Below are 12,150 nucleotides of genomic sequence, written 5' to 3' on the forward strand. Positions count from 1 at the left end.
GTGCAAAGTTATTGTAGTGATTACTAAGCTCTCTTCAAACTGGAGAATGTTGCCTTAGGGAATGAAGCAGGCCTGAAATTGATTAATTCACTTCAGTGGCTTGAAAACTGCAAGGATTTACTGTGACAGAGTGAGGGGCCATTTTGATTCAGCTGATGAGTAAGAATACAACCAGCAATGTGAAGAGGAATAGTTTTGTTATGGGTTTCCTGTGAGGGAAAGCCAAAATTGCTTCTCTGCATTTGTTACTTCCTTTTCACAAAATGTAAGAAGCAGCTTGTGTGGTTTCTGATAAGGTAAACACATATCCTGAGAAAGAAGAGATAAAAGTAGAAACTGTAGTCGGTAGGGGATGTGATAAAACAGGTTAGCCCTATTTGAAAGGGTGAAGTTGCATCTTCCACGTGGAGCTACCACATTTTGGAGTTGTCTAGAGTAATGGTCAGTTTTGGAAAGTGTATTTGGATATTGTTGAAGGAACTGAAGGGCCCTGTGAGCCTGAACTTGCCCTTTGTTACAACTGTTCCTGTCCTCACTACAGGCTGAGAACTGCTCACGTAGATACAGGCGTCAGTCATATGACATTAAGGTGTATTTGGTTGTAAACAGCGCGTTAGGAGTGTGCGACCTGAATTAAAAGGATTAATAAACAGTACAATTTAATAAAGTCTGTAAAATGTCTTTTTCTTTATTACTGTGAATGGGTTGTAAGAGTTTATTTGTTTATTTTATTTAAGGCGCGGGTAACACGTATGTTTAGGAGTGCTTGGGGTAACAAACTGATGAACGACGTGTGGCCATGCTGCAATTTCACAGAATTTCTAGGTTGGAAGAGACCTCAAGATCACCGAGTCCAACCTCTGACCTAACGCTAACAGTCCCCACTAAACCACATCCCTAAGCTCTACATCTAAACGTCTTTTAAAGACCTCCAGGGATGGTGACCCCACCACCTCCCTGGGCAGCCTGTTCCAATGCCTAAATGCATCAGAGAAAATATAATTTTCAGATGAAGCTGCCCCTAGTATAAGGCAACACCTGGTTAAAGCACCCTTTTTACTAGCAATTCCCGCCCAGGCGGCAGCCGCCACCCCCCTGAGGGGCCGGGCAGGGAGGGCGGGGCCGTTAACGGCCGCCGGCGGTGACGTCAGAGGGAGGGCCGCTCCCCGCCCGCCCTGAGGGGCAGGAGGGTCACGTGACGCGCGGCGGGGCCCAGAGCGAGGCGGCCGCGCCCCTTCCGGCGGCCGCTGCCGGGACCAGCGGGGAGGGGGCGGCCGGGGCCGGGGCCGGCGCCCGCCATCACCTCACGGCGCGTCCCGTCCCGTCCCGTCCCGTTCCCCGCTCCCCTCCCCTCATGGCGGAGCAGCGCGCGGCCGCCGGCCCCTCCCTCCGCCCGCTGCGGCCTCCCCCTCCGCCTCCTCCTCCTCCTTCTCGGCGTCCGCGAGCGGCGGCGGCGGCGGCCGCGGGGCCCCTCCCGGCCGGGGTGTGAGGGGCGGCGGCAGGTAACGGGGGGGGGGGGTAACGGGGGGGGAGCGGTGAGGCGAGGGGGCGGGGCCTCGGGGGGGGGGCTGTGAGGGAGGGGGCGGGGCTTGTGGTAGGCTCCGCCCCCACGGGCAGGGGGCAGCGCCCAGGTGGGGCGCGGGGCCGGGGCCTGGACATATATATATATATATATATTTATTTATTTGTATACGTTACACGTTTCCTTCCTGGAAAGGTAGCAGGTTCGTTGGTAGGAAGCTATTGCGCAAGTTCCCGCGCGCGTTGTGCTTAGGCGGCAGCGGCACCCCGGGTTCTGCCCTCGTTAAAGCTCTGCCGTCCTCGCAAGGTAAAAGCCTAGCAGGTGGAAAGCAGGTTACGTGCTCCTGGGGCACGCCAAGGGAAAAGGGGTGTCTGAAGGCCAGATCTGGCTTGGACTTGCTGTTTCTTTCTCTATTTGAAACCGCCCGTCTCAAATGCTGGAGGTGGGACCTCAGTGAGCTTCTGCTGGTTGCTCGGCCTACGGGGAGTGGGAGCAGTGCAGTGGGTACAGCCAGGGCGAGGCAAGTCGTATCAGTGGCTCCTAATTTTAAGTCTGTTTTGATGGGCTTCTGGGAAACGCAGTCAATACAGAGCGTATTGGCTACAAAGCACCCTCTGTAGTTACATTCAGTGAATGAATGAACTGTTTTAGTGAACATACTTTTCACATTTTATGTTAAAATCTTCTAATTTATGATCGTTCTTTTTATAGAAGGGAGTAAGTACAAATACAAAGAGTAAGATGTGCAGGCAGTTTAGATGTGGAATATTTTGTTGTTTTTTCCCAGTACCTTAAAATCGAACGCTCACTGGTTTTCCTTTATTAACAGAAATCTGGTGTGAAGGAGTAAGTCTCCCTGCTGTTTAAAATCTTTAAAAACGTGTGACTTTGAACCTGTTAATGTCTTTTGCTTGGAGTACTTGTGCTGGTGCCTCTAACGTTATTCTATATATATATATACACATATATCACATCTTTGTAAAGACAAAATACTATGATACAACATACTGCCTGGTCTATGTGATAACGTAAACAATGTGCATCAGATTGAACGCTCATTTATCTTTGTTGACAAAGCTGGAAAACTTTACTGGGGTTAGACTTGCCATGCAAGTCCTAAATAACTCCTGGAGCATCTCTGGGTTCTGGATGTGTAGGTACGTCTTGGCCTCTTAAAGATGTACGTGGCTAACATTTCAACCAGCAGCTGTTTTGTCTTAATGGGATGTTATGCTTGTCCTTCCCGTGTTCTCTCGCCCTGTGTGTCAGGGAGATGTTCATGAGTGAACAGAACATGACTGAAAAAAGACTCAAATTAAAGAGTTAGCTGTATTTTGTGGACTTAAGTAATCTTGCTAAGAATATCTGTTTTCGTACTTCTTTCCACCGTAGGAGTTCTGTATATGAACATCCTATTAAAAACTTAATATACCAAAGCCAATAATTAAAATTTTATATCACTTTTTTGTAATAAAGGTGATTTAGCACCTCACTTACTGAACTGAAAGGACTAGGATAGTATTTCAGCTCAAATTTAGCATGTTGCTTTCGAAGGAATATCTTAGATTGCAAGTTAATTTCTTTGATTAGCGAAATGAAAAACAAAGGGATGGAATAACTGAGGCTTCAGATCAGACATATGTAGGGAAGATAAAATTTAAATATCACACTACTCTGTTATTCAAGTTTTTTAAACAGCGATTCTGCCTTCTTAAAGCATAGATGAGACAGTGTCCGCTCTTGTGTGTCATGCGTGAAAATGAGATGAGCGTGAAACTGTGGACGTAATTTTCTTAGCTGAATTCTGAATTCTAAATGCCAGTTAATACTCTTTTGAACTTACATTTTTGGAACCTCAAATGTGAAATATTCAAAAAGCAAATGTGTCTGGATTTTGGAACAAAATTGGTACGTGTAACAAGCCTTTGGAAGGCTCATTGTTGAACATTTATGTCGTTAGGGAGTGTTTCTGTTTCCTGTGGATTTATGCCTCTGGAAAGGAAGGAGGAAACACGTAATAGTCAATGTATATTTGTTAAAAGCTTTTGGTGATTGAACCCACTTCTCTTCCGTGCAAAGATTCACAGATGCAGATGCATTATTTCAACGCTAGAAACACAAAACTTCTCATGGAGCTCGTACAAATCAGTGAAATTGAAAATAAAATACCGCAGAACAGTTCAGAAGGCTCAGGGTGGCTGGAGCTGGCGTAACCATTGCCGATGTCTTGTCAAAACAGACCTTTGTTTTAAAATGCTTCCTTGTGAGTCATACCTGAATCTTGTGCTGGTTGGTGGTAGTGATCTGCCCAAACGACAGAGTAATTAATGGCATGGGGCAGGGAAGGGCTGGCAGTGACACGAGCCCATGCACTGTTAAAAATACCAGCTTTTAGAGAGTGAACCCTGAGTTCTTGCAATTAGGTATTTTGTCTTACGTTTAGATCGTCTCCTCAACTCCTGAGGGCTGGTGGCCAAGTAGGCAAAGTTTCCAAAATCCACCCTGTTCACTTTTGCTGACAGTAATTACTGCTTTCATACAATGTACAGCTATTAGAGGTGATAATTAATTGTCTTTGGCTCCCCCATAGCTTGAGCGTATCTGCTTTTAAATGGAAAATACTATTTCATCTCGCAGTGTTACTGTTAGTGTTTCTGAACATTTAGAGAATTGATTTGTTACAGTAAATATTTAACATCTTCTGAGCACTGTGTGCATGTGTGTGCTACTTTGGGGAGCAAAGGACTTTTGAGCAAAGAGGAATTAAAATATTTGTGTGTTTTAGACCAGGGACTCTGTGTCTTGTCAGCAGCTTTATTTGCCATTTACGATACTCCCCAGTTACATCAGAAATTAAGCAAATGGATTTTGTGGTTAATCTGGGCCTACTTAGGTCCCACCAGTTTTTCGGAAAGCCTTTTCTCCTTGCCCACTAACCCTCAAACTCGGTAGGCTCCTCGTGCTGTTTGTCATTGTGCTGTTGTGCTCTGAGAGCTAGGGCTCTTGATGTTAGATGATCCACAGGCAGATGCTCCTTTCATTCTGTTCATATTTCCAAAGATAATAGTGAGCTTTTCTAGATGATGTTCGTGAATACATCTTAGGTCCTCTTCTTCTCCTGAGACTCAGGGTTAGGATTCAACTACAGGCTGCCTGAAACGAGTGCTTTCCTGCGCCTGCTGTTGCTTTGACTCTGCCCTGCTACACAGCGAACGCTTCTCTTCAGAGGCGAGCTGGACTCACCATGGCTGTGGACGTCCCTATGAGCTGCAAAGGGAAGCATGGCCGTCCTGTCCTAGCAGAGAGTGGGCTGGCCACATCTGTGAGGACAGCTCAGCCTAGAAAGAAAAGCTAGCACTAACCTACATGAAGAAGTAGTTAGGATTAGAATCATTTAGGAGGCTAACAGAGCAGTTGATGGGGAATCAAAATGCTTTTAATGTATTTAGGACTTGAGGGAAAGTAGGATTCATGGTTTTGGCACATTACATCCTTAGGGCATTTTTAAGTCTAAAATCAGAAAACTACCATGAGTTTTTCTCAATTGTCTGCAATCATATTTTTCTACTCCAAAGAAAAACAGCATGTGCCTCCTCCCTGGTCTCTGAGACACAGTGGGTGGCAGGATGGGACTGACAAATGCTCTTCACCTCTGTCAGAAAAGTTTTTGTGTAGGTTACACTGCAAGCTGGAAGAAGAAAAAAAAAAAAAGGTGGTTTTGCCAGTTTGAGTCCAGTTTTAATAACGAGCTCCCCTGGTAAAAGTGCTCTCGTTAGTGACACAGCTGGAGCAGTGACTGCTGGAAACACTTTGGCAGAGAGGAAAGCTCTGCAGGAGTGGTGCCCGCCTGCATGCTGGTGCTGCACCAGCACCACACGGCGCATCAGCTGCTGCTGAAGAGCTTGGTGACTGGCTGTGTGACTTGGGACCGCCAGAAGGGCTGGTAGGATGGTCACAAACATCTCCAGGTGCCTCTTCCTTGCATTAAAGATGCCTTTGTTCTTCAGAGGACTGGAAGGCTGGCTTTGAATTAAAAACCAGAGAAGTACTTGATGCAGTTAGGAGGTGACTTCTTCCACTCTGTCTCACGCTAGTCATTTGTCCCCTGTGGTTATGTTTGGTGGCTGGCTTTGTATCGTGCAAGAATCCACTTCAGTTTTTTTTTTTTTTTTTTTTTTAAGTCATTAGAAGCTGAAAACAGACCTTCATGGCTTTTTTTTTTTTTTTTTTTTTTTAATAAGATACTACTTTACAAAATAAGATACTTATGTAAGGATAATCAAAGAGGGCTTGAGAGTTTTGAACAGCAGATCTTACAGTGTTTTGAATTAGTGCGATGTTGAGCTCTTATGAAATGGGACTGCTTTCCTGCGCTTCTTTGCAGCCTAACGGGATGCAAATAAGAGGATCTGTGTTCAGGGTTAATGTGAACCTACCTGTGGCTCTCTGCTGGGCTTCCCTAGGGCTGCAGTGCATTAATCCAAGTTGGCAGCAGGAACATAGAGGGAAAGGCAGCATTGGAAGAAAGGTTTGTGAAGAAACAAGCACAGGAATGGGAGCCCTGAGCTTGGGTGGCAGGCTGGAATATGCCTTTATTGAGTGCTAGGCTTGCCCTAGTATGTCCTGGTGCTGCAGCGTGTTAACAGTGGCGGTGTGCTCCTCCCCCTGGAGCTGCCTTCCTGCCTCCTGTTCTTTGCCCCCTTTGCCTTTGAAATCAAAAGCTTGGTGATACGGCTTGCATCACGCACTGTGCTTCTGAATAGCTGGAAAATGGTTGCTTAGGGAAATAAATGCTCTTCTGAGCACATCTGTGGTAGGTGCTCCCAGGAAATAAAACTCTTATCTATGGGTGTTTTCTTCCTTCAGACTAGTTCTCTGTACAGTCATAATTGGCTGTTATCTTTAGGCTTTGATTTTAAGATAGTTTCCATTTGCCTCAGTAGTATATAGAGGTTAATCACCTTGAAAGTACTTTGTTTGTTTTGTTTTCAGTTTTAAAATGTTTTATAGAGATACTTGAAATCTTATATATTATATGGAGTCCAGGATATCCCCCCTACATCTTATCTCTTGTTATGTACTGCACTGAAATAAAGCTTTATTTTTAGGTAGAGGTTGAGTAAAATCTTGATCTCTAGTCTGAAAGTTAGTGTCTCCTGCTAAGCTGTACTTGGAGGTCTTGCATGACTAAATTTTGAGCATGGGGAGCTGGGTGAATGCTTTTCAACAGTAAACTCGTACTTGTTACCATAGGTGATCTGGAAAAATATTTCATACACGTGTGGGAAACTCTTTGTCCAGTGCATCAACAAATGGCTGCCTTTTCTTGTTCCAGATTCCATGTTTGTTAGAGGATCAGTGCGTGTGTGTTCATTCAAGTTTGTTCGTGTTAGACAAGTTATGGTCTGATTAAGCAGTTCTGTTTTCACTTTTCTAGGGAGTTTCTGTGGAAGAGATGCTGTGGCTGTTCTCAAACTCTCTCACAAACTGATTTTGATGTAAGTAATCATTTGAGCAGTATCATCAGTTAGGTGGTGTGCTGGACATGATCTGTGTACATAAGGAAAAGAAAAATAAATTGTACATCTTACAGTTTTCCTTATTTTTTTTCAGAGAATTTTCTTGTTTGGGGTTTCAATTTTAGTGTTCTGGGTCAGATGCCCTCGTATACATTCAGACTTTTTAGTCACTCATCTGTGATGCTTATGCATGCTTCAGGGGTTGCCTTTTTCTTCCTTTTATTTTTCTTCTTTTATTTTTTTCCCATAGACCCTTCACAGGATGAATCAGCCACCTGAGCTGTTGAGGATTTTTCTGCACATTTATATTTCTCCCAATTTAATCAATGTGTTTGTTCTGCTCAGGTTTCAGTGTTGCATCATCTCGTGTTGAGTAACAGGAGTTGTGCTGTTCGTTGATCAATGTGACAGTCACTCGTAGTTTACGAGATGAGCCAAACCCGTGGGAAATATGACTTCTGTATTGGTCTGGCGTTGGCTATGAGCTCCAGCATCTTCATTGGAGGAAGCTTCATCCTGAAAAAGAAAGGGCTGCTCCGATTAGCTAGGAAAGGCTCCATGAGAGCAGGTAAATACGTTTCAGAAACTTGAATTTAAGTTTTACTGCTCCAAAGAAGGTCACTAAACTTAAGATTTTGTTCTGACTCAGATACAGGAAACATAAAACATGTATCTGATGTTTTGTTTTTCTCCCTCCAGTGTCAGATACACCTAACTCAGTGTGTGATGCATACTATACAGTTTGCATATAGCGATTGCCCTGTGGGGACACGTACTGAACTACCCTTTGCATCTCAGAGTCACATATGGTGATGCCCTGTGCTGTAGTCTGTTATTTAGAGCTGCTGGAAGTGTTTGGCTTTTCAGCCAGGAAGATTCTGAACAGTGTTCAGTTTTAATTACGGATTAATATATAGAACCAGTGCTCAAAATGCCAATTTAGTGGACTGTTGTATGTATTTCCGGCTTTATTTTGTTGAACTGCATTTAATAACATTAAATAGCTTTCAGTATAGCTGTTACTATTTTGGGAACTGATTTTTTTCACCCTTTTGCCAATGTACTTGATTGGAACAGTAAAATGCTGATTTGCACTAACTAGATTTTTTTTTTTTTTTATAGCTGACTCTGGTAAATGAGGTTCATATTTGAAATATCAAGTAGCAAAGAATTCTGTCTACAACAGGGAGGAGCCCAACTTAATGTCTTCAAGCTCTTAAAAGCCTCTTGCTCTAGCTCTATATTTCCTCCAAAGGCAATGAGTGATTGTTTTGCTAGGTCAGAGCTGTAAGAGAATACTGGCTTGGGTGTGCAATGAGCGTGTGAATGAGTGATCTAAGGGTGCTGCAACCAGAAGATTGGATCTGAGTAGTTTTAATTCAGCACTTGTCATCTCTGCTTGTAAAAGATGGTTGATCTTGAGTGAGATACATGTACATGATTCATGCTTTCTGGGTTGGAAAGGGGAAGTGTGACTGCACTTCACATACTTGTACGTGTAATCAACTACCTAAGTCAGGCATGTCTCTTAAGAGATATGTAATTTGGTCTTTCGTGTCATTGCAATGAGTTGAAAGAACTGCTTTTTAGTGTAAAGCCAAAATGGCCATCCATGCCATTTTTAATAGGAAGGAAATCAAATAATTAGTTTTCAAACTGGGCTGCAGGAGGAATCTGCGCATCAGAGCTTGAAGATAACTTTTAGCTATAAAGACTAAGTAGCATGAGTTATGGAAACTATTTTGGCAATGCTACTGTTTGCTGAAGTATGGTTTTCATGGAATAGCATGCATTCTTTCAATTTCAGGACAAGGTGGTCATGCGTACCTTAAGGAGTGGCTGTGGTGGGCTGGACTTCTTTCAAGTAAGTACATTTTGAGATGGTGTCTGTCTTCAGAGCTTTTCATTGCTTAAATTTTGGACTTTCTGGCTGTAATCATGAAACTAGCTTAATTTATATTGTACCCTGTAACATGTTTGCTTTGTAGCTTGGTATTGCAGAGGTCTCCATGCAAAAGTTCATGACTCAAGTTAGCAGGTTGGGGAGCCACAACACAGCCACTCCAAAACAAAACACATCTTCTAAGTTGGCTGAATCAATTTTAGTCCCTGTTGTAGTCCTCCAGTCTGTTCTGCTCTACAAAATAGTAACGCAAGTTTTTTCTTCTGTTAGCTGAGCACCAGAATTAGACTTTTTCTTTGTTCCTGTACTGAATGTTCATGTCTGAAAGAACACTTGCACTGATTCACAGGTTTATTGCATAAGACACCCTAACTTGTGTTGTGTTTTGTTTTGTTTTTTTCTTATTATTATCACTACTCTGCAGTGGGAGCTGGCGAAGTAGCTAACTTTGCTGCCTACGCTTTTGCACCAGCTACATTAGTGACTCCTCTAGGAGCTCTCAGTGTTCTTGTAAGGTAAGAAACACTAACAGAAAGCAGTGTGATTTGAGAGAGAGAAGTTAAATATTTATTTAGAAATAAGTCACTGAGATATGCAGTAATAAATGTGGTTTGTTCTTAACTGTGAACGAAAGGTGGTTATAAACATTAGGAGTAACTCCTAAGTTTCTCCAAATGTAAAAGGACTGTTCTAAAATGATTCTAGAGATCTGCACCTCAGTCTGCAAAAAGCTATCACCTCAATTTGAAAAATACGCTGTATGTATTTTTATTCCCAATTGAAGATATTTATCTTTCTAAAATCATTGTTACATGTGCCTAGATACAGAGTTTTTGGGAGGCAGCATAAAAAATGGGTTCTGAAGGAGCTGCAAAATACTGACAGGTACTTCTGCCGGTAGCAAGTATCTTGGTAGAAAATGAACCACATAACTATTATGGTAATTTTCCTAATTATGCCTTTACTTAAAAGTGGTTTATGGATGTTAATAGTGTTCCTGCTCACCAAAAGCTGCATGCTGTGTATGTGAGGGACCTGTACAGTCAAAGCAACCTCTACGTTGATGAGCAAATTAATGTAATATCACTAATTGCGTGTTTGCTGGTGTATATTTTTTTCTTCTTAGTGCCATTCTGTCATCCTTCTTTTTAAATGAAAAACTTAATCTCCATGGAAAAATAGGGTGTTTGCTAAGTATACTTGGATCAACTGTGATGGTCATTCATGCTCCACAAGAGGAGGAAGTAGAAACTTTACATGAAATGTCCAACAAATTAGGTGATCCAGGTAAGACAAACGCTGGCTTGATCTCCAAGTAGCTAATGCAGAAAGATGTGTGTGCTTGCTCTTCTCTAAGCAGCCCATCGTTCCTTTGTTACAGTTTTATTACTGCTTTTTTTCAAGTTCCAGGAAGACAGCCTGTCTGCTTCATTTTGTCAAAACAGAGATTTGAGTTCTGTGATGGAATTCCATAGGGTGCTTTGCATGATGCCAGTGAACTTCTTTGGCCTTGAACAAAGTGTTTTGATACGAACCACTGAGATAACAGTTTAAAGAAATGCAGCAGCACAGCTGGATAAATACAACTTTTATAAATTTTAACTCAAGTGTGTCAGTCTCTGTAAGCCCAATTTTGATCTGTCCTTAAACAAAGAAGGTTTGGTGGTAGATGTCTGTTGAGAAGTGTAATCCTTCAGGCTGCCTTGTATGCTTAGATGGAAGACAGGGCACTCACAAATACACTTCTGCAAAATACTGTACTTGCAGAGCCAATTCCCATTTTAAACATGAGGAGTGTCCAGCACAGAGACTAAAAAGACGATCTTAAGGAATGCCCTGATTGTTGGAAATCTGCTGATGAGTGCAGCAGCCCGCCAACACATACTTCCTTAAAAGCATTCAGCCACAAGCCTGGATCCAGTAGCTTTGTGCCTCTGTGAGGCTGTGTGTAAGGCAGTACAGCAATCTAATCCTGTAGTCATCATGCTGATAGAACGGTAAAGGTAATGTAATATGCCCAAATTTCATTATTTCAGCAAGGTCACTCTAAAAGTGTTCAACTTCGCTGTTGAAGGAGCAGTGAGTGAGAAGCAGCCTGATCTTTTCTGTGTAAGCTGAGCCAATTGCCTTGTTAACGTGTATTCTTGGTACCTCTAAGACGCTTTTGATCGTATACATCAATAACAAGAGTTGTTTCTTTTCCCCCCAAACACAGGTTTTGTGGTCTTTGCAACACTTGTTGTCATTGTGTCTTTAATTCTAATATTTGTGGTGGGACCTCGCCATGGACAGACCAACATTCTCGTGTACATAACAATTTGCTCTGTGATTGGAGCGTTATCAGTTTCCTGTGTAAAAGGTTTGGGCATCGTTATCAAGGAACTTTTTGCGGGGAAACCAGTGCTGAAACATCCCTTGTCGTGGATTCTGCTGCTAAGCCTTATTGTCTGTGTGAGCACGCAGATCAACTATCTGAACAGGGCTCTGGATATATTCAACACGTCGATAGTGACTCCGATCTATTATGTAATCTTTACAACATCTGTTTTAACTTGCTCCGCCATCCTTTTCAAGGAATGGCAGCACATGGCGGCTGATGATATTATTGGCACCTTCAGTGGCTTCCTTACTATTATTGTGGGGATCTTTTTATTGCATGCCTTCAAAGATGTTAATTTCACCCTGGCGAATTTGCCCGTCTCCTTGCGGAAGGATGAGAGAGCAGCAAATGGTTCTTTGCTGAGCACGTACGACTGCTTGAATCATGACGAAGAAAGTTCTACCTGTGTAGGTGAAATGCAATCCACTGAGAGTCTCTCAGCCAGGAGAAATGGAAGTCTGTCAGCCTTCTGAAAATATCTACGTGGTAAATAAGAAAAGAACAATTCTGTAACTCTGGATTATTTTTTTTTCTGCTGTGAAATGTCTGAGCTTGTCTGGAACCTCATGTTCTTCTTAACGGTACGTGTAGACAATCTGTATTTTTTTTTTAAGTTTGATTAGTTTGGATCAAAATCACTGAAGGGGTTTTAATTTGCCTTATTTTTACTTTAAAAAATACTAAAATGACCTCAGACCACAGTTGGGTTTGTTGCTTAAGTTATGTGTAAATACTTTCATTTCACTCTTCTGTTTTCAGATGTATTGCACTAATGACAATTTTATCAAAAATAAATGGCTTTATTTCTGCATTGGTGGTAAACAGA

General features: G+C 42.5%; 1 protein-coding gene across 2 annotated transcripts; it reads left to right on the plus strand.

Annotated features, from left to right (window-relative positions):
• The first annotated feature begins 1,196 nt into the window (after nucleotides 1-1,196).
• NIPA2 (NIPA magnesium transporter 2) lies at nucleotides 1,197-12,150 on the plus strand. 2 transcript variants are annotated; one of them, XM_068681489.1, is made up of 7 exons: nucleotides 1,197-1,502; nucleotides 6,960-7,020; nucleotides 7,387-7,609; nucleotides 8,849-8,905; nucleotides 9,369-9,459; nucleotides 10,071-10,231; nucleotides 11,160-12,150. In XM_068681489.1, exons 3-7 carry the CDS (start codon nucleotides 7,471-7,473, stop codon nucleotides 11,795-11,797), a joined length of 1,086 nt encoding a protein of 361 aa, XP_068537590.1. In that variant the 5' UTR covers nucleotides 1,197-1,502; nucleotides 6,960-7,020; nucleotides 7,387-7,470; the 3' UTR covers nucleotides 11,798-12,150. The 2 variants fall into 2 exon arrangements, with proteins under 2 accessions (XP_068537590.1, XP_068537597.1); XM_068681496.1 differs by lacking the exon at nucleotides 1,197-1,502 and adding an exon at nucleotides 1,769-1,828.

Source organism: Anas acuta, chromosome 1 (assembly GCF_963932015.1).
Source record: "Anas acuta chromosome 1, bAnaAcu1.1, whole genome shotgun sequence".
In the NCBI taxonomy this organism is placed as follows: Eukaryota; Metazoa; Chordata; class Aves; order Anseriformes; family Anatidae; genus Anas; species Anas acuta.

Coding starts and splice junctions, on each gene's coding strand:
- NIPA2 (XM_068681489.1), top strand. CDS start 7,471: ATGAGCCAAACCCGTGGGAAATATGACTTCTGTATTGGTCTGGCGTTG. Junction 7,610..8,848: donor GAAAGGCTCCATGAGAGCAG/GTAAATACGTTT, acceptor TTTCAATTTCAG/GACAAGGTGGTCATGCGTAC. Junction 8,906..9,368: donor GTGGGCTGGACTTCTTTCAA/GTAAGTACATTT, acceptor ACTACTCTGCAG/TGGGAGCTGGCGAAGTAGCT.